The sequence below is a fragment of the Rhinolophus sinicus genome, chromosome 13, assembly GCF_057876585.1.
Source record: "Rhinolophus sinicus isolate RSI-liver-muscle chromosome 13, RSI-T2T, whole genome shotgun sequence".
NCBI lineage: Eukaryota > Metazoa > Chordata > Mammalia > Chiroptera > Rhinolophidae > Rhinolophus > Rhinolophus sinicus.
In genome coordinates this window covers 49,479,842-49,506,011 of record NC_142513.1, presented here as the reverse complement: position 1 = coordinate 49,506,011, position 26,170 = coordinate 49,479,842, and the positions used below count along the sequence as shown (strand labels likewise).

The window sequence follows — 26,170 nt, the reverse complement described above, 5'->3', positions numbered from 1 at the left end:
TCAAGGTTACGTGAATTTTCAGCAGTGTAGCATGCCGAAAGGTGGTTATAGACTCCACTTGAACACCCGTAGGCACAGATTCCACCATCACTCTGCTGGATGCATTTGCAGGTATTCATCTCATGCTCCCGCCTTGCCATGAAGTGACTGTTGCTTCTAGTGCTAAAAATAACTCTACCGCCTCCTCACCAAAGGATGCAGGCAGCTGCCTTAAGGTCATTTTGATGGCCCCATTTTGATAATGACAGAAAATTTACTGCTGTAAGTGTTCTGATCATGGAAAACACATGCACCCAGTTTTTGGTGGTACAAAAGCTGCCTCATTTTTGAGAAAACAACTTCCTGTTTCACAGAGACACTGTTCCTTTATTCTCAGTATATGGAAGTAGGCTTCTAGCAACTCCGTTCTTATTCTCTGCATCGGCGGCACTGTGCACTGGATCCGGGGACATGCGGTCCACCAGCTTCACTCTGCTGCAGCCAGAACGTGGCATTAGAGTGGGGATTTCTGCCCTTGAATCTTACTCCACCAACAGGCAATAAACATTGGCGGTGAGTGGGAAAAACAACCAATTAAAAAGCCTATAGCTTTTAGCTGCCTCTGTAGAATATCACTTAGATTAATTCATTAAGATTTGTTTAAAGCATTAATTATTATTAGGCCCCTCCCATAACTTTATATTTGCTTAACCCTATGTAACCTAAAGCTAACTTTTAGTTTGATAAAGTTCTGAGGTACTGAATTAAAAGTCTTAACAAACCTAAATTTCAATGTATCTCCATTTTTTCAATCTTTTAACCAAGAAAGAAATCAGCTGGTAATGGTCTTAATGTAAAAGATACACTAATCTCCACATGATAAATTTTCATATTTTAAGAGCTGATAAAAAATTTAAATAGAGTATTTTAAAGCAGCCATATACTAGGCCAAGGAAAGAGTTCTATTAACACCCTTGGCTTTGACTTTATTTAATTAAGGAGGTATCTGATAACTTTCCCTAAAAAAAAAAAAAAAATCTGAGCAATTAAAAAAGAACTTCCATACACAACTGAAATTGGTAAGTACAGTGCAATACACAGAACCTGATAAAATTTAACAACAAGAAAGTATTACCTTTTTGGCACTTTCAGGACCTGATTCATCAAAGCGAAATCTGACAATTCTGAAATCTTTACAGTAAATAATTAATTCAGTTGGATTAAATTTCAGTTTCTGGTTGGGGCCAAGGACTTTCTGCTTCCTCTTGTGGTCATTTACTAAAAACGAAAAAAAATAAAGAAAAAATGAAAATGTGTAAACATTCTTTTCACTCACTCACTAGTACTTTAACAAATTCTGACTAGTAATAGTGGAAGGCCACCCACGCCTCGAGCACTGCTTCTCTGGAGCGTGCACTGTCTGTGATTCCCCTAGAACTTGGGGTTCTAACTTCGCTTCTGAAGATATTTTAAATGATTCTTTGTATACAACCACTACCATTAGATACATTTCATGATTAACATTTTAATTGAAAAGAGGATGAATACTAGAAAATATAAGAGTTATACATTCTGTATCTCCATTTTAAAATAATTTCTTGATCCTTCTTTTTCATTATGTTCCTAGAAAAAAACCTACAGAAATAAACTCAACTCTAGTATTTGTGTATCTTCAAGCAATTCTTCCAGAATACAGTTAACTTTTATGGACCGAGTAAAGAATAATACATACTTGTGACGATTTGCTCAATACATGTCAAAGGGACATCGTGTTCACCAAGAAGAAGGTTTCTGTAATGGAATTTCTGAAATACAAAATTATGTTCATGTTAATTCGTTTCCCAATAACCTTGCAATGGTAACATTACTTTTAGGTGTGATGACAAATTGTGACCTTCTCTAAAATGAACAAAAAGCTTTTACCTGTGCAGCTATGACAATTCTAAAGCTGTGGCATCTAGGAACATATTTCAGTAGTAACGCAAGGGGAGAAAGAAAGACATAGTTCACCTTCTCTCTACCTTTCCCCCCACATATTAAAAAATGAAACTAGATTAAATTACATACTACAATATCATGATAATATCCAAGATATGTAATAGTGTCAATCACTTTATAGGCAAACATTTGCATGTCTAGTTCTAGTTAAACTGTCACTGAAATAATAAAGAAAAAGGGATTCCTAGGTTATCAGATTTTAATGGGGAAACCATTTAATGGGCTTGATTTTCACAACAGCGATTTTAGAGTAGAAAATAACTCTTTTTAGAGCAGAAAGTCTACTAGAAATAAAAATCTTTAGGCAAACTACAGCTCACCTTCTTTACCTGTTAACACACACTTTAGACACATTTTCAAACTGAGAACAGGGCTGACACTAACTTGCTGTCAGTAGGACAATGGTTTATTTTTCCATTTATTAGCACCAGATTTAAGCTATTCTAAGGATATGTGTCTTATTTACAGTGAAATCTGAGGCCCGTTATCAAAACGAAGCTAAAAATAAAGGGGAAAACTGTCATCTACAGCCAAATAAACTAGTGTGTCCACAAACTACGTATCTATAAATGCCTTAAATTTTGTCTCAATATACCAACAGCAGACTGCAATAAACACACAGTCAGTATTTTTGTAAATTAATGAAGGCTATACGAAATATACTTATCCACAGTTAGACATTTCAGTCAAAAGTTTACAGTTAATATTCAAATATTTAATGAGAGGACAATTACTATTATAAGTAAAGGTCTAGGGAGTGAAAGTGTTTAACACTTTACAAATCAAAATAGAAAATAAGAGCTGAGAAAAAGCCACAGAATTTTTAAGTCAATTAAATAAATGCCTGAAGTTTAAAAAAAACAAAATTATAAGAAACTTTTTCCCCCGGTAAGAATATAAAATAGTAAGAGTTACTACAGAAAACCTTTATCAATATTCTTTTTCACTCTAACTGTAATAGAAATTTGAAATTAGAATTTGACTTTTTTTGGAAAAGAATTAGTTAAAAATACTATGAAATCTGCAAAAAATGCATTTATAGGATTTGCTAAATAATTACGTTTTCCTTTTTATGACTAATAAAAAAGGGTATCCTTGTTTACACATGCAGATTAAAAGATTTGGAAAAAGGGAAATAACAATTCTCTCACTGAAAAGGACACGTAAGCAATGACTGAGGGGGATAAACAAAGAAAGGTGACGTAAAACCATCTCACTAAGTCTACTCTTCAAGCCTCAACCTTCTCCTTAAACTTTAGTTTGAACTGTAATATATTCCAAACATTGTATTAATCACTTATTAATCATTTCATTATAATTTCCCATGCCTGTGCTTTCGTATAACAATGTGCACCACTTCGAGTCAGAAGCCTTGCCACAATCACACGATATACAAAGAAGACGCACCTGTAATGGCATTGGGTCGTCCGTAAGGAAGGAAATTCTGAAGTTACTGCAGATCAGCTTTCCCCACAAATCGTACTGACTTGTGTCTGCTGCAATGCATTTTCTCACAAAATTCACTTCATTTACGACGATTTCTCCTTTCAAAAAAAGAAAAAGAGCCTTGTGTGAGCTACACCTACACTATAAAATGTCGACAGTCAGTGCGTGACCTAGAAGGGCTGCTGCGTGATGACAGTGAGAAGGAGCACTGATGCCCACCAGAACCTTGGGCATTTTCATTCCCACAGAAGTTACAGTGACAACAGGCGCCCCATTTGTAACACACGGAAATGAGCTCGGTGGTCTGAGATGGTTCAAGTGAAAAGCTTACACTGTTCACTATGCTGCACCGCCTTTCTGTATTAAAAGGCTTCCTGGAGAAGAACAAAACTATGCCCTCTCCTTCGGAGTATTATTTGATAGGATATTTGTAATTTTTATTAACATATGACTAGATTTCCCAAACCACTGTCTCTGACTCTTTTTGTAAGGGATGAGAAAGAGTTCAGCTTTTTTTTTTTTTTTAATTATTTTTTAGTGGGGAATATTGGGGAACAGTGTGTTTTTTCCAGGACCCATCAGCTCCATGTCAAGTCATTTTCAATCTAGTTGTGGACAGCGCAGCTCACTGGCCCATGTGGGAATCAAACTGGTGACCCTGGTGTTTTGAGCCCCACACTCCAACCACTGAGCCAATCGGCTGCCCAAGAAAGAGTTCAGCTTTAAGCTCAAAATTAATAATGCATTCTACTTATTTTAAATATATTCCATAGGCCGGCCTGGTGGCTCAGGCGGTTGGAGCTCCATGCTCCTAACTCCGAAGGCTGCCGGTTCGATTCCCACATGGGCCAGTGGGCTCTCAACCACAAGGTTGCCGTTCAATTCCTCGAGTCCCGCAAGGGATGGTGGGCTCTGCCCCCTGCAACTAAGATTGAACACGGCACCTTGAGCTGAGCTGCCGCTGAGCTCCTGGATGGCTCAGTTGGTTGGAGCGCATCCTCTCAACCACAAGGTTGCCGGTTCGACTCCCGCAAGGGATGGTGGGCTGTGCCCCCTGCAACTAGAAAACAGCAACTGGACCTGGAGCTGAGCTGCGCCCTCCACAACTAAGACTGAAAGGACAACAACTTGACTTGGAAAAAAGCCTGGAAGTACACACTGTTCCCCAATAAAATCTTTTAAAAAAAATACACACACACACATATAGTCCATAAAGCCAAACTGAGTTTCCCTCTGCACTCAAACTATAACTTGGTGATAAAACTTTAAAATACAGTTTTAGAGTTAAAAGGAAAGGTTAAAGAATAGATACAAGAAACCAAAGCTTATAATGTGCTTTGAAAAGAATAATTTCTATAATTTATTTAAAGCTTCGTCACCGTTAATCCTTACTTTCAAAGTCTCAACTAGACCTCGAGACATTTTAAGCCACCAGGGTCACTGGCAGGGTACGGATCTCCCTGGAGGTGCCTGCTAAGTGGGTGTTGAACACGTGAACGAATGAAACCACTTCATTACTCCTGGCTCACCAGACAACCACCACCAACTGAACAGAAGCTGTTCCAGGCAGAACAGAAACCAGTAATGTAACGTAGCCAGGCAGCCAGAGAGTCGGAAGAGAAGAGCGGTGTGGGCAATTGCACGTGACGTAAGAAAAACACACAGAACTGTGGAGTCCACCAATGGGCCTTTCTCAGCACTGTTCCCGATTCTTTCAACAACCCGTATGGTAAGAAAGGCAGATAAGGGGCTTGGACCCCAAGGGGCTGTATCACTTTCCTCAGATTTTTTAAACAGTAAGAAGTAAATTTGGAACTTAAAACCAAGTACTCTGATTTCAAAACCAAAACTTGTTTCTCTATACTTACATAAAATTAAATGCACTGTATTGAGATACAGCAAGCACCAAGATTGAATTAAAGATTCAACGTACAAGTCTTAACTGCACTCTGAGAAAAAAACTGAAAATGACAAAAATATACATCGAAACTCATGGAATAATTCAAATACGTAAAAGTGAAAACGTCTCCAGTTCTTTAAACATTATGCTTAACAACTGCCCTAACAGACTGTGGGCTACTGAATATTCAGCCCTCTCTCCCCACCAGGAAATCTTAGCTACCAGTTGAAGGGGGTCCCTTGGTAACATACTAAATTCATCACTCCCCAGTTCAGATAGTCAGAGGACCCTTTGCTGTGACACTGACTTCCTTATCCCCAACCACTGGCCCGCAGAGCACAAGCGACAGACATACTGCGTGCTGCGCCACTTTTTTTTGAACAGCCAACTCATCCAAACAAAGACTCTCAAAACAATGCTACAAAAATTCATCCAGTTGTGACACCTATGATTCATACATCTTTCTCATGTACCTATACTCACGTAAGTTACTTAAAAAAAAAAAAGAAAACCCCATGATAGGTTTTAAGGTTCCCGAGACGGGGGCAGAGGCGGTGCCGGACAGGAGGAGACGAGGCCGGACATCGCCACCTCACCAGCACGTCAGTGAACTGTATCAATGACGCACACACACAGGACAGCACCAACGTCACCGGCCAGGCCCCGGAATGCAGTGAGAACCAGAGATAAAAGGAGAAGACTGCAGTGAGTGGGTCCAGGGCTTGACGACCACGGCCCATGGGGCCAAATCCAGCTACCAGGTGTAAATAAAATTTGACTGAAACAGCCACACTCACTCATCTGTCTATGACTGCTTTCACGGGACAAAGGTGGAGCTGAGAGCTTGTGACAAAGACCTTACCCGCCCCTCCTCCCCAAAGTCTAAAACATTTACTGGCTTGTACTATACAGAAAGTTTGCCGATCTCTGTGCTAGCTAGAGATGGTAATCTAAGGGTCATCGCTTAAAATCACGTGCAACAGGGCTAAGAAGCATGCAGGACGGCTTGTCAGAGGGCCGGCCTTTTCGGCCTGCAATGGTGCGGGGCTCGGAGAGTTCTGGAGGCCCACTCGACAGGGATGAGGACCCACTATCTCCCCCGGGACGTGTCTACAACCTTCTCCCCAGTGAGCTGCAGCGCTCATCAGAAGGGAAACTGGAAAGCCAGTCTGACCGTTCCCACTCCCCACACTGCACCACACTGCACCACACTGCACCGTAAAAGGCAAAATAAATCGCCATCTGTGAATGAGCTGTGGGGGCTGGAGTCTGAGATGTCCCTATGAACTCAGGTTTATCATGACACACATCCAGATGGAGACAGAAACAAAAAGAGATGTGTGTACACGTGGGTTAGTGTGCACATGTACATTTCCCGCTCTGTCCCGTGAATAGGCCTAAGGAGGTGACACTGCAGCCGCAAAGCACATTCAGCACACACATCGTGGTAGTTAAGTGCCGTTCTCCAATAAAGGACCCAGGCTCCTAGCAGAAACAGCTGACTCTAGGGCTGGAACCTCTGGGGGTTCCCGAATGGCTGAGAGGAAGGAGGAGAGACGCGGGTGGAGAGTGGGGGGAGGGGGGCATTTCAAAAGGATACAGGAGCCAACATGAAAGAATTCATTAGTCCATCAGTAAAGATGGAGAAATTATCACAGACTGAAGAGACTAAGGAGACATGATGAGTAAATGCAGTACGGGACCCTGGAACAGATACTGGCCGTTAGTGAAAGAACTAGGGAAATGTGAGTAAAACTTGCAGTGTAGTTAATACATATCATTATTAATTTCTCAGTTTAGCCAAATTTACCAAGGTTGTAAGACATTAACACTAGGAGAAGCTGGGTGAAGAGTATGTGTTAACTGTCTGTATTCTTTTATAAATCCAAATTTATTTCAAATAAAACTACTGAAGAATGGACAAAAAACAAAATTAGCAACAACAAAAAGTAAAATAGGGATTCTCTGGGCCATGGTCTTTTACAGAAAATGGTCACACAGCTTTCTCTTGGAGTGGAGAATGGAAATGGGCCCCTGGGAGAGAAAGAACGAGAAGGAGACGTAGGGAGGCGTAGAGGGAAAGAAGAAAAGGAGGGCACTTCTGGGGAGATGCTACAATTGGGTCTCATTATTATAAGCATATAATTAAACAAGTGTCAAGCTAACCTGGCTTGAGTTTTATCTGATAACACTGAATTTTGCTCACATCCCAGTCTTTAAAAACTTTAGATCATGTAGCATAGCTCTTGGCTCACAGAACAGTTTTCTGCTCATAACTAAGGAAAAAAAGGAGGCGCTGCCACACGCTACCGCCACCCGCTACCGCCACACGCTACCGCCACACGCTACCGCCACCCACTACCGCCACCCACTACCGCCACCCACTACCGCCACCCGCTACCGCCATACATAGACTGCAGTACATGGGCGGGAAAACTAGCTGAGAGACAGCAAAGATCAAAGATACACCATGTCTTCTTCTTAGAGAGGTTCCATAGGCAGACAGAGTACTGAGACTGTTCTTGCTGTATTTTCAGTGAGACCTTGAAGAGGAAACATAGTAACCAAAGCTTTAAAACTCCAGCAGCACCTGAAATTGTCGCTGACACTGGACTCCAGTGGTCTGCTCACAGGCGCACTGGCTCACGGGAATGACCGAGCTCATCTCTCCCAGCTCCGCACCCAGTACCCCCGGCTGACAGCCTGCCATCCGCGGGTGCGAGGACTCCCCACCAAGCACTTCCCAGCACACCACTGGCGGGAAGCCGCAGGGAGGCTTCACTGGAGACAAAGAAAGAAGGAACTCAGCTTCACTGTGGGGTAAGAGCCAGCTAGCTAAATTAGAAGATGAGGGGCAAAGGGTTTCTATGACAACCTGGGAAGGAATCAAGAAATCATTCAAGTTTATTTTCTCAAGGCGCTTCCATCTGTAAAGATAAATTATAAAGGAAATATAATTAAAATGAATAAATCTCTAAATGGTATAGCTGGGAAAGTTTTTAACTCCCCGAGAACCAAAAAATCATGTGATGTTATCTTTCATAACACCTTGCACATTTAGAAAGTGAATCTGTTTGATGAATAAAAATAATTTTTCTCATAAATTTTGGCTTGGAAAATAGTTTAGGACAAAGCCTCACTGTGAGTGACTGACTAACCTATGGAATGTGTTTAGGCCAAAATTCAATCACGGCTACCCACGTAGTGACCAACTGTCTCAGGCCGCCTGAGACAGGGAGAACTTTCAGCACTAAAACCAGGGTGGTGATGGGCAAACTGGGACCAGCTGTCACCTCAGCTGTAGAGAAGCTCAGGAACTAAAGTGGCCTGAAAATTATTAGGGTGGCGGAAACTGCGAAGATGCCATCACTGCAATGCACTAACGGGGTCTGTTCTGCAGGTCACACAGAGCACAAAAAAGGCACGTGATCAAGTTCCAGGTCCAGCAAGGGCCACCCACGATGGCGGGAGGAAGGGTGCAGTGCAGATTTCAGGAAGAGACTAGAAGGAAATCTTGAAGACAGAAGAGGATTGAGGTATCGAGAACGTGCCACAGTGAAAAAAAAGAAAGGCCTCAATTAGGAATAAGGTAACTGGGACGAAGCAAGGAACCAGGCCAACTGAAGCAAGTATCAAAAGAGCAGCCCCCTCTTATCCACAACGGACATGGGTCAAGACCCCCAGTGGATGCCTGAAACGGCGCTAGTACTGAACCCTACAGATATTATTATGTTTTTCCCATCCATCCCTACCTATGATGAAGTTTCATTTATAAATTAGGCACAGTAAGAGATTAACAATAGCAACGGAACGATTATAACAATACAGTGTAATAAAAGTTATGTGCATGTGGTCTCTCTCTCTCATAACCGACCTGATAAATGAGATGTCTACTGAGCGACTGGGGTGGGAGCGTCCACAGAGTGGAAATGCTGGACAAAGGGATGATTCACAACCCCGCAGGGATGGGGCAAGACAGCACACGAGATTTCATCACACTATTCAGAACGACGCACAATTTAAAACTTATGAATTGTTTATTTCTGGAATGTTCTATGTAATATTTTTGGACTTGGTGTGACTGCGGGTGACTGAAACCATGGAACGCTCACCTGCAGGTAAGGGTGCTGTGTAGAGAAACAGTTTGGAGGGCAGCAAGGTGGACTGCTAGCAAATGACAGAGGTTAAAGAATTTTGATTTGATCATGTTTAAACAGGTTTGTTACTCATGGAGGGTCAGGAACCGTTTCTGAGCAGGAGCTGCAAGGTACAGACAGACTGATGATTGGGACTGAGGAACAAAACGCTGCCCTGAGCTACTGCAGCAGCAGCCCTGGGAGCGGGCAGCTGCAAACTGAAGGTTCGAAAGGTGGGGTGCAACCTAATGCTAAGATACTGTCGCTGGTTGCACTGTTCACAGTTCCAAGTCCTTTGGTCTTTCAAAAGCCATGTATCTACGAATTAAAGTACTACAAAAATCAGCCTACGTCATCTCTAAAGCCTATCTACAAAAGGTATTAAAAAACAAAGCACGACACACCCGAGAACAGCTTTACCTGTAAGGGATTCACAATCCGACTGAGGAAGTAAGACTTACAGAGAGGCAGAAAACAAGCAGAGTACATCAATGGTCCAAACATGTAATATGTCAAAAACACACAAGACATCTCTCCAACAATGGCTGTTTTCATTTTCCAGATGGCTCAGTGGTCATATGCTTTTCTGATCTGATTACAAAGGACTCTGACAATCAGTGCATTCATTATCAATGGAACAGTTAATCTCAGTAATGAAAGTGCTGCTGGCGCTGAGGATGGGAAGAGGGAAAGAGCTGAGCTGCCTGGCACAGGGCACCGGGCTAGGCAGGCACTCATGAGGCACAGCAGGGGTCCTTGCCTCCCCGCCCCCCAAATCTGGCTCAGGTGAGCTGCCTCTGAGGGAGCCCCACCTCTGCTCTCCTCTACTGGGGGCATCTCCCCAACAAGCTGAACCGACCCTATCTCTGTCTCTGGGCTTTTCACTCCTCAGGCCAGCAGCGTGGAACACGCGCCCAGCGCCTGCTGAACAATTAACTCACTGTTCACCACAGCACTTCACGTCCCCCTCCCCCCTCAGCAGCCTTAGGATCATGTGCCCCACTCAGAAGAGAGAAGCAGCCAGCAGCCCCTCTCACTGCAAATCTCACATCCTCACGACAAAGCGGCTGGCACCCAGCAGCCTCTGCTGCAGCATGGCTGGTGACAGGAAGTCCGCTGCCTCCCAAGACATTCCACTTGCTGGCAGCTGGCAGCTGCAATGGTTTGAAAGCTGTTCCTCAAGCCAGGCAAGCTCTGCCACTGCTGTGGGAGGGGCAGAGCCGAGGACAGAGCTCTTCCTCTGTCCCTGGAGAACTCCCTCTAGGCTGACATGCAATCCCCTCGGTCCAGTTCCAAAGTGTGAATGTGCACCTACAGCCCCCCGTGCAGTCGGCCAGGCCCGGCTGCTCAGTGGTTAACGGCACGACCGGCGTCGGCTCAGAACGTCGCTCTGTGCGGCCTACTTGTGCAGCCGCTGCCACTAGGGCTTCTCGTCCGTCACAGGAAGGTAGCTGGTACCGGTAAGCTCTGTGACATACTGGTTAAGGATCTTAGCTGAAAGGGCCAGGAAGAAGCCCAGAACTAGCTCAGCACAGAGTTCTGGGGCTTTGTGTAGCTGGCCTTGCAGACAAATGGATCCCAGGACTGGAACACCGGCAGGCCTCTCCCTTGGTGTTCTGCCTCTGCCTCTCTCAACGGGGGGCCTCACGCTCTCGGACAGGTTCTCTAGAACGACCAGCCCTACCACAGAGAATGTGTTCCCTCAGAAGTGATCTGAAAACACCCACATGCAAACCGGGCTCGTGCCTGCAGGCTGGGTGGCTCACGTTCCTTGCCGGCCACCCTGGAACCCAAGGTTGGACGGAGCTGGGGAAGAGCAATCTGTGCAATCACATTTTTCAGAGGACGGTGGAAAGGCTCCCAGGCAAACAAAATCACTGATGCTCTCTGTGTCATTTGGACCTATGATATGACAACAATTTCAGCGAGTGGCTTCCAATTCAGTTTCCACAAATCACGTATACTACAAAAACAATTCAGGGAACCAACAGAGTTCTCAACCTTTTATTTTGCTAACTTAAAAACTTTTGTAAAAGCCACAGTTACCATCATGTAACAGAAGAACCTATCTACACCAAAGTTAGAAGGACATAACCTCAGAAAAAAGGACAATCCTCCAAAGCAAATCAATTCAGCTTTATGGAAAACAGCTGCATTTTTCTTCGTTTTCTCAACTTGCCCAAGGACTGGTAAAGACTTCACCCCGATCTGATGCCAGCTAGCTCCTGGTGGGAATCTGGGAACCGCTGATCCAGGTCACCATCTCCCACCTGCCTCTAGGCAGCATGGCGTTTGCCCCAGGCCTGGCTGCACCCAGGCGCACCACTGCGCCGCACCTTCCTCGTCTAGCAGAGCCAGGCGCCCAGGATGTACACACGCTCACGGAATTGATCCAGCAGCCATCAAAAAAGAGACGTGTGAGTCTGCTGTGCTCGCTCGCAACACGTATATACAACACACATACACACACACACGCACACACACACACTTTGAAGTTCAGACTCTTCCTATTTTCAAAAACTGGGGTGATTTTACACATATACAACCATTAAAAGACGAGATTCATGTAATGGTGGGAAGATGGCAAAGCCTGAGGCAAGGCTACTGCTTCGATTGGGCACTGCATTTCCAATCCAGGCCCAGACATCCCAGACAGTGTGTCTGGGAGAGAACAGAGGCCGTGCAACATAAAATAACAGTCTTCTTCCTACTGCTAAATCTGGGAGCTGGTCTGTCTGTGTGTGCATGGCCATGGGAACAATTGAAGCAGGTGGTCGGAGGTGTCCTTTCATTGTCATTAACTCAACATCTCAGTGCACACCATTCCAGGCATTAGGGCCACAAAACTGAAGTAGGTACGATCTCCACCGTAAGGGGCTTCATGAGCCAGGCAAGTTGAAAACGACTAACATAAACCACAATCTAAATTTAATTACTAGCCAGTTTCTTCTGGTTCTCTGCTCAGTAAAAGCTGAAGATCACTTTAAATTCCGCCTTGTTAAGTTCTAGCAGAGCCCTCTGTAACTGCACACAAATAAACAATTGATTTTGTGTTCTAATTTCAATCTGCTTATTGAATTAAAAATTCAAACTCTGGGCAACTGAAGGAGGATATCCTTGAACCTAAGGCATGATACCAAACAAAGCCTAACCTGCAATACTTTCTCTGAAGAATTATTTCTTGTTCCGTGCCGGTGTAAAGCCACAGGTGACCTGGGCAAGCTTTCTCTTGGTTTCTGACTAATGAAGGCCAGATCATCAACACCTCACTTACTCTCACCTGCCCTGCCCATTTCATGGGCAGAGTCATAGCTGCAGACTAAAGGAGGAACAGAAGCTCTAGTGGTAGTCAGAGATGTGACACGAGAGGGCAAGCAGGAAATAGCGACCATGACAGGGTGGCCAGAAAGAAAGCGGGAAGAGTGTGGGAAGGCGAAGATGAGAAGTTAAGAACAGAAGGAGTTGGGAAGGCAGGCAAAAGGTGCACTAATGTAGGGTTGGCTAAATGTTCTGTAAGGAACAGGTTAGGTGCAACTAGAACGCCGAGGGCCAGAGCCCTTGTGTATGCAAATACACAGCCAATGCAAAAAAAATGAACTCAGGCCAGAAATCCAGATTGCGCTGAGATTTCTAGGAAAAGTAAACCACTTACAGTTAGGAAGTGGGTTTACACCTTCCCCCAGAAAAATGACTTTTTAGTAGAAAGGTAAGTTTTTAGTTAATTCTACAGACCAGACGATCCTTCAATGTAAAGTTCAAGTTTATTGATGTTAACACTTTTCATAAGCGTATCTTAAATGTAACCGTTAATTTTAAAAAATCAAGCACCATTATCACTTGTAGCTAAGACCATGTTGTTTATTAGCGTCCAATCATAATATCGGAAAGGGAGAATCAAAGCCTAAGAACTGGCCCGTTCAGACGGAGTAAAGGAAGCCAGAGTTCAACAGCTCACAGGCACTCACTCAAGGTGAGGACTGTTTCCACAGCCGAATTTAAATGCCAGGAGTGACTAAGACTAAAACACAGCACACAGGGAGCAAAAGTTCCTGAGTAACGTTATTGTTCACTCTGAGGGAAAGTAGGAAGGATTAGCTAGCTCGCAGTGGGTGCAAAGCATTAACAAAACCAAGGGAAAAAATTTTAACTAACTTCCATAATAAAGTCTAAAACAACCTTTAAATTGTGGGTCTGTAATATGGAGCCACAGGTTGATGTTTTTAATGTGACTGTTCCTTCTTAATATCTAACAATTTATAGCACAAAGTTTAAAGATTCCGTATTTGTTCAATACCTACCTATAAAGGTGTATTCATTTTTACTAGATTTAGTATTATGTAATGACTGAGATTTTTAAATGTTGACAGTAGCCATACACACTGGTATTTGATTACATTTCAGGTCTAAAACACTTTCCTAAGTATCTGACTACCTCCCCCCAAATCACAGTAAACAACTGACTTTTCTTAATTATTACACAATTATTATACAATTCAAAATACCAATCAAATATTTCATATGCTTCAAAACTAAACTACTACCTACCTACCACCAATCCCTACCTCTACCTCTAAGGTCATTTAAGGTCAATTTTGTTCTAACCCAGTGCTTCTCCACGGAAAGGAAATTTTGACCTGGAGTGGAGGAGGGGGTAGTTTTGGCAACGCTGGAGACATCTTGATTGTGACAAGCACGTAAGAGGTGGAAGAGGGTACTAGTGGCATCTAGTGAGAAGAGGCCAGGGACGCTGCTAAGAACAGCCCCCTACAACAAAGAATTATCCAGCCCAAAATGTCCATAGTGCCTCTGCTGGCACTGGCTTGCCTTTCTAAGCTGGAACAAGTCAAATTGCAAATACAGCTGACACCTTCAAAAACCAATTGCCAAGTAAGTAACTCAAAGTTCACTACGCTTTGTTATTGGTGCAGAGACCCAGACACAATAAAAGTTGCTTTTTGTACTATTAAAACAATGGTGTGACTACTAATCAGTAATGCATGAAGTTGCAGACAGACCCGAAGGGCTGAGTACTTTCACTACAAATGCTTTAAAAAAGAACATTTCAGGAGACGCCCCCCCCCCAAAAAAAAAAAAAAAAACACACCAGGTGGTGATATTCTTGACAATTTTCTATAATGCTTAAATTTTCCAGGACAAACACCAATTAATCATTACTTTGTCATACTGTTGTTTAATTCTAACCATTTTTGCCCCCCTCAGTCGTTCAATTTTTTTTTTTTTTTTTTTTGTGGTCGGTCAATTTTTAACTGGATGAAGTTTAAAGTAAATAGAAAAGGAAAGTTTACCACATGGTCTAATCTGTAGAACAATCTTAAACCAAAACATATTACTAAAGTATCTGTTAGAAGCGCTAATGTTTACCTGGCAAAAGGACTGGCTCCAGTTTTTTAATCTTCGGTTCCGAATTCATCTTATCATCAGTCTGAAATACATTAGCAACATAAATAAAAACCAAAACTTTTACACCCCCCCCCCCGTGAGATACTAAAGCAAATTTTCTTTTTCTAAACGATGACATATGCGACAGACACATATAAGCCGCTCCCCACACTTAAACTTTAACATTTTTACCAAGTTTTTAAAAGATCCACTTGGGAGTCTGACAATAAAATATTAAAGCCGCCTATGCTGCTTCCAGGTGTTCACATTTAGTGACAGACAGGTAACCTCTCCTATTTGAGCAGCTGCCCACAAGCGATACGGGCGGTTACAGTGGGGACCGTCGCCAGGCTAATAAACCCAGTTCCGAACGCTCCCTTGGGTGACTTGACGCGGCAAAACGACGGACCACAGGTCTCCGGGCACAGGATGGCTGCGGCGGAGTTTTACAAGTTTCTGCCGAGCCGGTGGGGACTCGAGAAGGCGCGTTTCCCCGCGTCCCAGCTCGGCACCCGCGCGGCCGGGCACAGGGAGCCGAGGGTGGCCTCCCGGGGCTCCCCTGCTCCCGCGAGCCGGCTCCACGGAAGCGCCGAGGACAGGGGCACACGCGGGGAGGGGGTTGTTTACCTGGGGCGGCGGCAGGAGGTAAGACCTGAAGGTGGGTCTGGGCGGCTTGAGGGAGAACATGGTGCCGCCGCCTCGTCGCCCCGGCCCGGTCGCAATCCGGGACCCGCCGCGGGCCAGCGGCAGCGCTGACGCCTCCCGACGCCCGCAGGCTTAGAGCTCCCCGCGCGGTGGCCCAGGCCCAGTCTGCAGCCAGCCGGGCCGGGCGGACCGACAGGCGGGGACACGGCGTTGCGCCCGCCCGAGCGGGGAGGGGCCGGGGCGGAGTGGGGCCGACTCGGGCGCCGGGGACCATCCCCGGAAGGGGCCCAGCGCCCCGCCCCGAGATGGCGCTCGCAGGGCCGGCTGGCCCGCCGCTGTCGGCCTCTGGGCCGCGCTGGCGCCGGGACGCAAGGCTTACGCGGCGCGCCCGCCACCCGGACCGCAGCGAGGGCGCCGCGGAGAGCGGAGCCCGGTAGCCATCTTGAGATGCAGTCTTAGGGGGTCATGGCGGCCCCCAGGGCGCTACGGCGGCCGAGGGGGTCTTGGCGGCCCGCGGGGGTCATGGCAGCCCCCAGGGCGCTACGGCGGCCGAGGGGGTCTTGGCGGCCGAGGGGGTCATGGCGGCCCCCAGGGCCCTACGGCGGCCCGCGGGGGTCATGGCGGCCCCCAGGGCGCTACGGCGGCCGAGGGGGTCTTGGCGGCCCCCAGGGCGCTACGGCGGCCGAGGGGGTCTTGGCCGCCCGCGGGGTTCTTGGCGGCCGAGGGGGTCTTGGCGGCCCGCGGGGGTCATGGCGGCAGTGGGAGTTTGCCGTGGGAGTTTGCCGGTAACCGTGGTCAGGGCACCCTCTGTCGCGACAGCCACGCGGTCCCCTCTTTCCAGGGACTGCTCCCTTGACTGCTGCTCGTTAGTCACCCAGCTCACGTGATCACTTGTTTGGAGTCGTCGGCAGGAGCCCAGACGGAGGGGAGGGACTCCGGTGCCCCTGTCTCAGCCGGTCCCACTGCACCCAGCGTGCGAGGGACCCGCACTGGGAGAGGGGACAGGTGAGGCCAACGGTGACCCAGCTCAAACGTTCAGCGCGTTCCCTACCGCCTGTGATAAAGGCCCCTTGGAGGGCCCACACTTCGGGAAGACTTTCTTCCGTCTCTGCGCAAAGCTTGGGGACAGGATGCCCCCCTACCCGCCGAGCTGACTCCCGAGTTCCTGGGGATGGTGACACTCGTGGGCCGTGGGAACTACTGACGGGTGACCCTGGCAGGCAACCCAGACTCCTCAATTTACTTTATTCACTTCTACCCCCCTTATTAGGCTTTAATGTGGGAAAAGATACTAAGCGATTTACCTTCCTTTCTTTCCTTGCTCATCTTCACCTGTAAAGGTACCAGTGAGCAGGTAAAGGACGAAAAGCCCTAGTGGTGTGAGGGGCCTCAATAGACTATGGACCGAATAATCCGCCCATTAAATGCAAAGAACTCGAATTTCAGCATATGAAGCGTAGGGCGTTTCTGAACTCTTGGCATATTTCTGAACTGCAGCAGCCTTTGGTGGGAGGGCTAGTGATGACATTTTGGTGAATCTGTTCATTGAGACTAAATCCTTCTTATGCTTTGAAGAATAAAACCCTAATCCATTTTATAATTAATGTCACAAGGAAGTCTTAGTGTGACCATATGAATCACGATCATAGTGACAATCGTAGTAACGAGTGTTGCTAATGGAAATATTTTTAAATTTTAAAGAGAGATTCAGAAGGCGGTCAAAAGGCACAAACTTCCAGTTCCAAGATACCGAGGCACTAGGCATGTGATGCCAGCGTGTCACTCTGGTTAACACTGAGGTAGGGTATATGTGAAAGTTGTTAACAGTGCGTCCTAACAGTTCTCATTACAAGGAAAAAGTTTTTTTCTTTTTTAAAAATGTGTATCTGTATCAGATGATGGATGCAAACTAAACGTATTGCCGTCATTTCACAATCTGTTAAGTCAAACCATTGTGCTATATGTACACTTTAACCTCATACCGTGATGTATGTCAATTACATCTCAATAAAAGTAGGAAAAATGGATGTTTTTCCACAAATACTTTTCAAGTAATATGTGAGTGTTTCTTTATATTTAAATGATTTACTCTGTGATTTGGGTTGTGCCATATAGGTTTTTCTTAGAATCTACAACTGTAATATGTGACCATACAATTGCAAAGTGGAAAACCTGATTTCCAGATTTGTGACTGACCTAACCCTAAATGTTATGACAGTTTCAGATATCTAATTGTATTTGCTTACGCTGCCACAACAAAAAATACCACAAACTGGGAGCTTAAACAACGGAAATTGATTTCTCACACTTCTAAAGGCTGGGAAGTCCAAGATCGAGGTGCAGGCAAGGTAGGTTTGTGGTGAGAGCTCTCCACCTGGCTTGTAGGTGGGCGCTGTGTTCTCACCTGGCTGAGGGAGGCAGTAAACGGAAGAAGGGAGTGCTCTAGTGTCTCTTCTTTTTTAGAATGTTTCTATCACAGCTGACATACAATATTATATTAGTTTCAGGTGTATCACATAGTGATTAGACATTTATATACCTTATGAAGTGACCACCCTGTGGTGTGGTTTCTTATAAGGGCGCTAATCTGGTTGGGTTAGGATCCACTCTTTATGACCTCATTTAACTTTAACTACCTTCTAAAGTCCCCATCTCAAAATACAGTGACATTGGGGTCAGGATTTCAACATATGAATTTTGGGGGGACACAATGCAATCCATAGCATTAGTCTTATAGCCTCAGTCCTGATCCCTGTATATTTGGAACAGCTGACTATCTCCTTCTTTTTGCTCTAATGTCACAATTTTGTCCTCTTTCTGCTATTTTTCTGACTCTGTTTCCATTATTGGTTCTTCTGTCATGGGGGGTAGTGGCATTCCCTATAGATAATTTCCTTTTTCCTGTGAAGAGAGAGAGAGAAAAAAAAAGCTAACATTTTTGAGTGCTTACTAGGTATGTTATATATTCATTCAGTTAGTGACCAAATTTGTATTGATTGCTAGTTTTGTGCTAAAAACTATTCAGGTCACTCAGAAGACAAAGTTCCTACTTTTATGACATTTGCATTGTGGGTAGAAAGATATAAAAGAATTAATATATATTATGTCAGATGGTAAGTAGTGCCATAAAGGAAAATGAAACATGGGAAGAGGATAAGGGTTCTGTTTTTTGATGGGAGGGGAGTGTGGTCTCAGAAGGCCTTTCTGAGGAGATGACGTTTGAGCAGAGACCAAAGAGAGTGAGGGAGCAAGCCAGATGGAAATCAGGAGGACGAGCATTGAGGACAGAGGGAATAGCAGTGCCAGTGCCCTAGGTGATCACCTACGTGGGGTGTTTGCAGCCAGTGCGGCTGAAGCAGCCTAACCAGGGGGAGAGGAGGCCAGAGAGAAAGAGTAGGCCAGGTCACAAAGGGCCCAAAGGCGAGGAGCTTTTAACATCCTGAGCTGGGAGTGACATGCTTTGACTGACAGTTTAAAATTATCACTCTGGTGGAAGCTGGGAGACTAGGTGGACTGTTAGAACAGTCCAGATAAAAGAAGGTGATGATGGTAGCAGTGGAAGAGGTAAGAAGTGGTTATGCTTAATGTCTACCAAATTATGCCCTTGCCTGGACATATGGTCCTTCAGGAGCAATTTTTAAAACTCTTTCTTGAAGGAAGATTCTGGGAACATGACCGCAGCAGCATATTTTTCGGTCACCACATAAACACAGACAAAGTGAGTATAAAGCAAAACCCAAAACCCATGAACAACATCTACAACCAATCTAAGTGACATGGTAGCCCCACGATGCCCACACATAGGCAGGTGGGAACAAAGCAGTGGCACTCACAAGCCTTTGTGATATCAGCAGAGAGAATAAAGGAGGCATCTAGAGAACTTCAACACGGCCGGGAGGTTCCACTGGAAGACCCCGCCCGTCAAGAGGTCATCTGCAGTAGCACGAGGTTACAAGGGGTCATGGTCAGGTGTGAAAGGACTGGAGCAATACAGCTGTAGGAACTCTTGAAACTGACCTACCAGGGCTTCCTTCCAGGAAAGGGGCCCACACTGAGGACAAACTGCTGGACATGGGAACAAATTGAGCCAAACAGAAAGAGGAAAGAGGTCTGGGTAAAAATGGAAGACCAGGAAACATCCCAAGGTAAGCTGACTTCAAAAAATTTTAATACTACACTGTAAACAGGAAAGGTTCTCTGCACAGTTAGAAAAGCTATACCGGACACTGCCTCCTTTCCAAAGTTCGAGAAAACCGATTTCACATAAAAATAAGTAATAGGAGAGAGAATAAGAACAGAATAGCAGTTCTGTAGACAATAAATGCACACCAGAAAGACATGCCTACAGCAGATCAACACATACCCACTAAATGACGCTAAGAAAATGCTATGAGTCGTGAACAAACTATATAAGTCAGAATCAGAAACACTCGAAATAAACAAACTCAGAATAAGAAATAGGAGAAAAAAATCATTTCAGAAATGAAGACGAAAGTAAAAGAAACCGAAGGGCGAGTAAACACATTTGATTATGCCTTAAGTGGAAGGTAAAAAAGAGGGAAATTTTGAAAATCAGTGAAGAGAGATTAGAAAAAGACCAGAGAGAAAGTGGCAAATATTAAAGATAGACAAAGGAGACCCAGCATCGAGATAATAGGAGTCCCTGGGAAAAAGGGAAGAGGGGATAAGGAAACAGAACAAATACTAAATACTGCAAAGTACACTTCTACAAAACTGCCTTGAAATTAAAAAAAATAAAAAAGATTTGAAACTGCGCATTGAAAGTACACACTGTGCCTGAGCAAATTGACTTGGGTTTATCAATACTAAGACACATTCTTGTAAAATTACTTGCCTTTTAAAAAAAAAATGTATGCCAGTTTCTCAGGGTTATCTAGACAAAAAGAACAAGTGACTTTTAGGTGAAAGAAAATTAGGTTATCATCCGACTTTTTGGCAGCAATGCCAGGAGAAAATGGAGCAACGTGTTTAAGGTACTCAAGAAAAGAAACAGAGAGGATAATAATTGCAATGGATTGAACCATAGCACATATGTTTCAATCCACGAGATCATAATGATCGGTATATATTTTAAGTCTGTCAGTCTCCTTTGGAGGATGATAGAGAACCAATTCATTAACTTATAAACTAGCAAATATATGGGAAAAATCAATCATCATTCCTACTGTGCAATATGAAGTCTACCACTGTGTAATCTAATAGTTGGTAAAAGGAATCATCTCTGTATAAAATATTCTAACAAAAGAAATAATAGGATTTGAGTCTTATAATGTTCACTCCCCTACGACAGCTGCTGAGACCACAAAAAGAGAGACCAGCACACATATGTGCCTCAGGATGAAAGAAGTCTCACCACCCAGGTCGTCTTGCCAAAGGGACTGAACCTCAACCTGAATTAGCTCCTCAATTCTTCTGCCAACTTACAAGTACAGTGGAACGTGACTATTCAACCAGTAAAATTTAGACTGTGGGAAACTTTGCAAGACAAATGGCCCATGTTCTTCCACAGATTCGTTGAAGAGAAAGGGATAAATGGGGAATCAGCAAATGAAAAAGCGAGAGTAAACTATAGGGCTAAGGAGCATTCAGGTGATAAAACTGTCATGAAATGCAAGAGTGGTGACTTAAAAACACGTCTGCAAAATTTTATACAGCCCTCCCATATATGACCCCTCCCCTTGAATCTGGGCTGGCCTTAGCGACTCCCCTGGAACCAAGAGAATGCAATGTGAATGACTTTTGCATGACTTCTAAAGCAAGGTCCTAAAAAACAGTGACATTTTCTCCATGTTCACTGGGACACTCGATTTTGGAAGTGTGAAGTATGATGTAGGAAATCTGATTTCCATGAGAATGCCATCCAGAGAGGAAACCCAGGCCGCCTGGAGAGGCGCTGCAGGGCACTCTGGTGAGTAGGTCTGGCCGAGAGTCACCTCCCCACTGAAGACAGGATCAGCTCCCAGATGTGTGAGGGGAGATGCTTCTGGATGATTCCATCTTCCAGTTATTAGTCACCTGCAGACACTGAGTTGCCAGCTCAAACACCACGGAGAGACACTGGTGTCCTGTAGCCAGTTTGTACCATCATGCAGGGACCCACAGTTCCCATCTTCCCACACTCAGTGATGTCACATGGTAGCTTGGAATTGGAGTATTTACACCCTGGAAATCAGCAAACAGTACAAATTAGGGGCATTCTTGCAGCTCTTTGTCTGACTTCCTGACCCACAGGATCCACACACAGGTGGTTTAATATACCCAGTTTTGGAGAGTTTTGGAGTCATTGTTTTACAGCAAGGAAGTGATTACTATGCTATAAAAGGCCAGTGGTGATTTTTGCGGGGAGGAAGGTGGTTGAGATCAGAACTTCTGAAACTTCCGGGATGGCCGGCAGATTCTCTGAATATGGGTGGTGGTTTAAAGGATGTTCCTTTTATAACAATTAAGTCATATGTTTGTTTTGTGTGATTTTCTATATCTGTTTTATTTTATAATAAAAAAATTTCATTAGAATAGTCTTTTTTTAATGTGGGGATATAGTAGGATGATGACTTTTTTTCTCTTTATTTCCGTTATATATCCAGCAAAATGCACTTTGGGTGTGGAATGGTTCTGTAACAACACTAACAGTTTAATTATAAAGTTTTGAAACCTATACGAGACTCGTGGTGCTATGTCGATATCCCCTCGTGAACACATATTAATATGTTCAGAAAATAAAGTCATACAGTCTCAAAGGAGAGAGCCGCTTATAATGAGGTCTTTGGCTAGTTCGATTTTTAATTCCCCTGATGGAAATAAAAGCTTACTTTAAGTTTACATTAAATATCATAACATTTCTGAGTGTGCCAGAGCTTATGGGATACAAGAGTAAAAGCCTTCTCACTATGTTTATTATGTTTTACATAGAACAGAAATATACTTTTAATTTATTTACTATGGCAATTTTGTATGAAATGCTTTTAACATATGCAATGTTCCTGTTTTAAGGTATTAGATACTGCTAGATTTGATCAGATTGGATATTACTTCCTAATATTTAGTTTCCTGTATTTGGCAAAATCAGAATGACATCAGAATAATAAGAATACAGTAACAAGCAGCCTGGTACAGTGCCCCATATAACAGGCCCTCAATATTGGAGTTGTACTGTGTTGGTAGAGTACAAAAATAGTTATGTGGTATGATTTCAGGTGTGCTAGAATTGTCCCCACTACAGGCTCTGAAATTCTATCATTAGAATGTACTCATTTGGGTCCGAATGGCACATACCTTCAGAAAAAAAATCACATCTCTTTCAGGAGACAGGTGTCACATATGTCAATGAGACTTATGGGAATGGACTCAGGCCCCATACCTGAGGCAAGGTGGGAGGGACCTCACAAAGGGGGCTGTGTAATGAACGGCGAGGTGGGTTGTTGCAAACAGACCTGCTCTGATAGCTGTCTTAGGTCCTCCAGCTTATTCTGAGAATTCTTTGTTCCTGGGATGTGGCAAAGGGCAGAAAGTTTTCTCACCACCAAAAGCAAAAAGACTTAGGAATGAGGTAAAATGTCATGGGTTAAGCTCTGGGTCAAAGAACCCAGGTAGCAGGATAGATTAAATAGTCTCCATGGGGCGATATCCAAATAAGCAGTAGTTTTATTTAGTAAATAAATGTTACCATTTACTAAATTGCAAAGCTCCATCACCCATGCACTGGTGTGCTTTTTGATGACTACAGCCCGGTTCAGGGATTCCCATCTGACCATGAAAATCTCCGTTTCATGTAGGTGTTCATTATCTCTGATCACTTAGCATAACTGCAGTGTGTGCCTGTCTCTCCCTCTCCTCCCTTGCCAGTGTAGGATGATATGACAGTCTGTACCTCAGATGGCAATGGGTGTGGTGGTCTCCTTTTTGTGATCAGCTCCTATCTCTGTCTGACATGCCCCCTGCTAATGACCAATTCTCGGATTCCGATTCCCTACCCAACGGTTCTTTCTGGATAGGAGGCACTTCCCTCCAGCAGCAGCTATCAGGAACTGCAGTCACGAGGCTGGTCCTCCATGTGTGCTCCAGACGTCCCCTGAGGACCCCCAAGTGGTGCTTGGGGTAGTGAGGGCCCAGGCTCTAACTGGAACCTCTGTGAATGTTGGTGGCTTCTGGTCCAGCCAGAGAAGACGCCTTCCTGCCCCCTTCTGTACAGTCAAGAGTGGTGTTAGGGTGCCCTTGAGGGTTCCTCTATAGTGACCACGGATCCCAGCATGAGGGGCCTAGCAGTGTGGTGGCTCTTTGAACTTCCAAGCTGAAGCACAACACCTCGTGTTCTCAGCCATGAATCGTCTCTGTGGTTCTGGACAATTCCCACCTTGAACATGTACCTGTTAGGTGGTAGCCTCAGCTTGACACAAACCGTCGTATGTATCAGGGACCGCGTGACGACAGGACAATGCATATTGGATACTTTATTTTGACACATTAACAAATCTCTTCGTCACCTAAAACTATTACAGTCTGATCTTTGATATAATCCTGAACTTCTTTCATTGTGTCATGTTAAAGCATTAAAACATAAGATGAACAAAAACCCATACGAGACATGACTATGGCTCCTTTCCACTTTTCACTTGCACCTCGTGATTTTACTTTTCTTCTCCCCTGCCCCTCTGATTTTCACATTTGTTTTCTCTCTAATTTCTCTTTCTTACACAATTCCTTACTCCTTAAGTAACCTATTGGTGGCACCCAGAGGTATTTCTTAGGCTATTTAGTGGTGCTTAGAAATAGAGTGTAGAATGTTGTCTACTCATTAAGCAATGCATCTCAATTGGAGTATTGTCATTTTCATTTGATCCTATCCCAACTACAAAAACCTAGGTTTACTAACATAAGCTAGCAAAATATTACTTTCAATTTAGTGCGTTAAATTCTAAATTAATCATACGTCCAACTTGCCAAATATTTTTAATGAAAACGTCTCCAGGAACCGCTGACGTTTAGATGGGCTGCGTGGTCCTCATCAGGGGTTTTGATTTAAAGTTCACAGAAACCGAACACGTTAGCATTCGGTTTCTGTGGGCGTTTTCTCTTGCTCAGCCGTCTGTGCTTCCATTCGAATCCCAGGCACCACTCCTAGGTTACTGATGCTGCTTGCGTGTCCAGATCTGCCTGACTGGCCCTCGGTGGCTTCAGCATTCCCAGGACGGCCGTGTAAACTTTTTGACCTTGAAGATGGGAAACCCAAAGTCTGGTATAGTTTCACAGTCAGTAAATTCTCCTTTTCAGTCCTGTCAGTGACTGCTGGAGATAAACACGAGATGCCAGGGCCTGTGGTTGACACACAGTTACCATCCTCGCTCCCTGTAAATTGCTCTTGAAGCTCTGCTTGCCTCGCAGCTTCCGACACAACGCAAGGGATGTCTGTACTGCGCGAGCGCGTGATCTTCTGAACTTGGTATTTCCATTCTGTGGTCCACTGCTGAACGGGATGGGGACACGCTTGGTCCACGGTGGAAGTGTATGCTGCACCCCAGTTGCTAACCCCGCCGACCGGCTTCCTCCCACGGGAATACACAAAGCTCCTGGATTTCAGGGTTTTACACACAGTGAACGTGTTATCGGGGCCACAGCATGCCATTTGGGTTTCTTCCAGGGGATAGCAAATAGTACCTTCTATCTTTGCTGTTCCCATTGTCAGCTGGGTGTTTGGAAACTCTGATTTGTTCTGTCCAGGCATGACATCTGTTTGATTTAAACCCAGGGAAATAGTCTCTTCTGTTTTGGAGTCGGCCTGCCTTTCCTCACCTTCAGCTGAAATCCCAATTTCTGGACCTAATTTTGGCTCCGGGGCATGTTTCACGTCATCGAATGCATGCCGGTCGCAGTCCAGTGTCGCTGGCGAGCTGGTGCCGGGCAAGAGGTGCAGGCTGCCCTGTAGGCACCTCTTCGGGTCCTTCTCCTGCAGCTGGAAGGAGCGGGCTTTCTTCCTGAAGCCCGTGCCTGGTGGCATGGAGAGAGAAGTGTCCTCTGACATCAGCTCCTCGCCGGCGAAGTGGGACCTGCCCAGGCCACAGCTGTCGGCACTGTGGACGCTGCTTTGCCTTAGGAGATACGCTGCGTCACAGTCAGAAGAAGCCCGGGACCGTGTCTGTACCAGGTCGGACCTGTCGATGCCCACAAGATTCTCCAGAGCGTTCACCATTCTGCTGGATAATTCCTCCAGCTGAGAAAGTCGAAGGTCAACAGTCTGTAGGGACGTTTTCATAAAACTTTCCCTTTCATTGATCTCTTCCAGCCTCATGGACATATTTTCAACTCTGGTGAATGCAAAGGGATAGGTTTGTTAAACTGAGAGGAACCGAATATTAAAAACAGAAATATAACGTTATTATTGTTACATGATTTTTCATGTAACATGACAGTTTTTCACTGTTGCATGATTTTTCAGTCTTTTGAGAACCATGGCGCTCGTTGGGCCTGTTTTCAAACTTCATACACTCCTAATGGAACCACTAAAAATACTCTTGAGGTGCATCTGAAAAAAAGAACAGTTCACACCTACCGTGCTGTTTACCACTCCTCATTCTACGTGCCTGATGTGTTGTTATTCATTAATACATCAGGTCGCTGTGGGAATGTCCCAGGCTTGTTCAAATCCTCGCAA

General features: G+C 44.7%; 2 protein-coding genes and 1 long non-coding RNA gene across 3 annotated transcripts in view; 1 reads left to right on the top strand and 2 right to left on the bottom strand.

Annotated features, from left to right (window-relative positions):
* Positions 1-15,650, bottom strand: part of MTMR10 (myotubularin related protein 10) — a 46,085-nt gene extending 30,435 nt beyond the window's left edge. The window contains exons 1-5 of the mRNA XM_019753216.3: positions 15,487-15,650; positions 14,842-14,902; positions 3,385-3,521; positions 1,712-1,784; positions 1,115-1,257 (exon numbers count right to left, since the gene is read on the bottom strand). Coding sequence (XP_019608775.3) covers positions 1,115-1,257; positions 1,712-1,784; positions 3,385-3,521; positions 14,842-14,902; positions 15,487-15,546 — 474 coding nt within the window. The 5' untranslated portion in view covers positions 15,547-15,650. The remainder of the gene's footprint in view (positions 1-1,114; positions 1,258-1,711; positions 1,785-3,384; positions 3,522-14,841; positions 14,903-15,486) is intronic.
* Positions 15,651-17,717: 2,067 nt separating this feature from the next.
* On the top strand, positions 17,718-20,953 carry LOC109459058 (uncharacterized). The gene is made up of 3 exons (XR_002139329.3): positions 17,718-17,852; positions 19,542-19,649; positions 20,816-20,953. It is a non-coding gene; the product is annotated as an uncharacterized LOC109459058 (long non-coding RNA).
* A 3,048-nt stretch (positions 20,954-24,001) lies between these two features.
* Positions 24,002-26,170, bottom strand: part of TRPM1 (transient receptor potential cation channel subfamily M member 1) — a 47,895-nt gene continuing 45,726 nt past the window's right edge. The window contains exon 25 of the mRNA XM_074317617.2: positions 24,002-25,823. Coding sequence (XP_074173718.2) covers positions 24,566-25,823 — 1,258 coding nt within the window. The 3' untranslated portion in view covers positions 24,002-24,565. The remainder of the gene's footprint in view (positions 25,824-26,170) is intronic.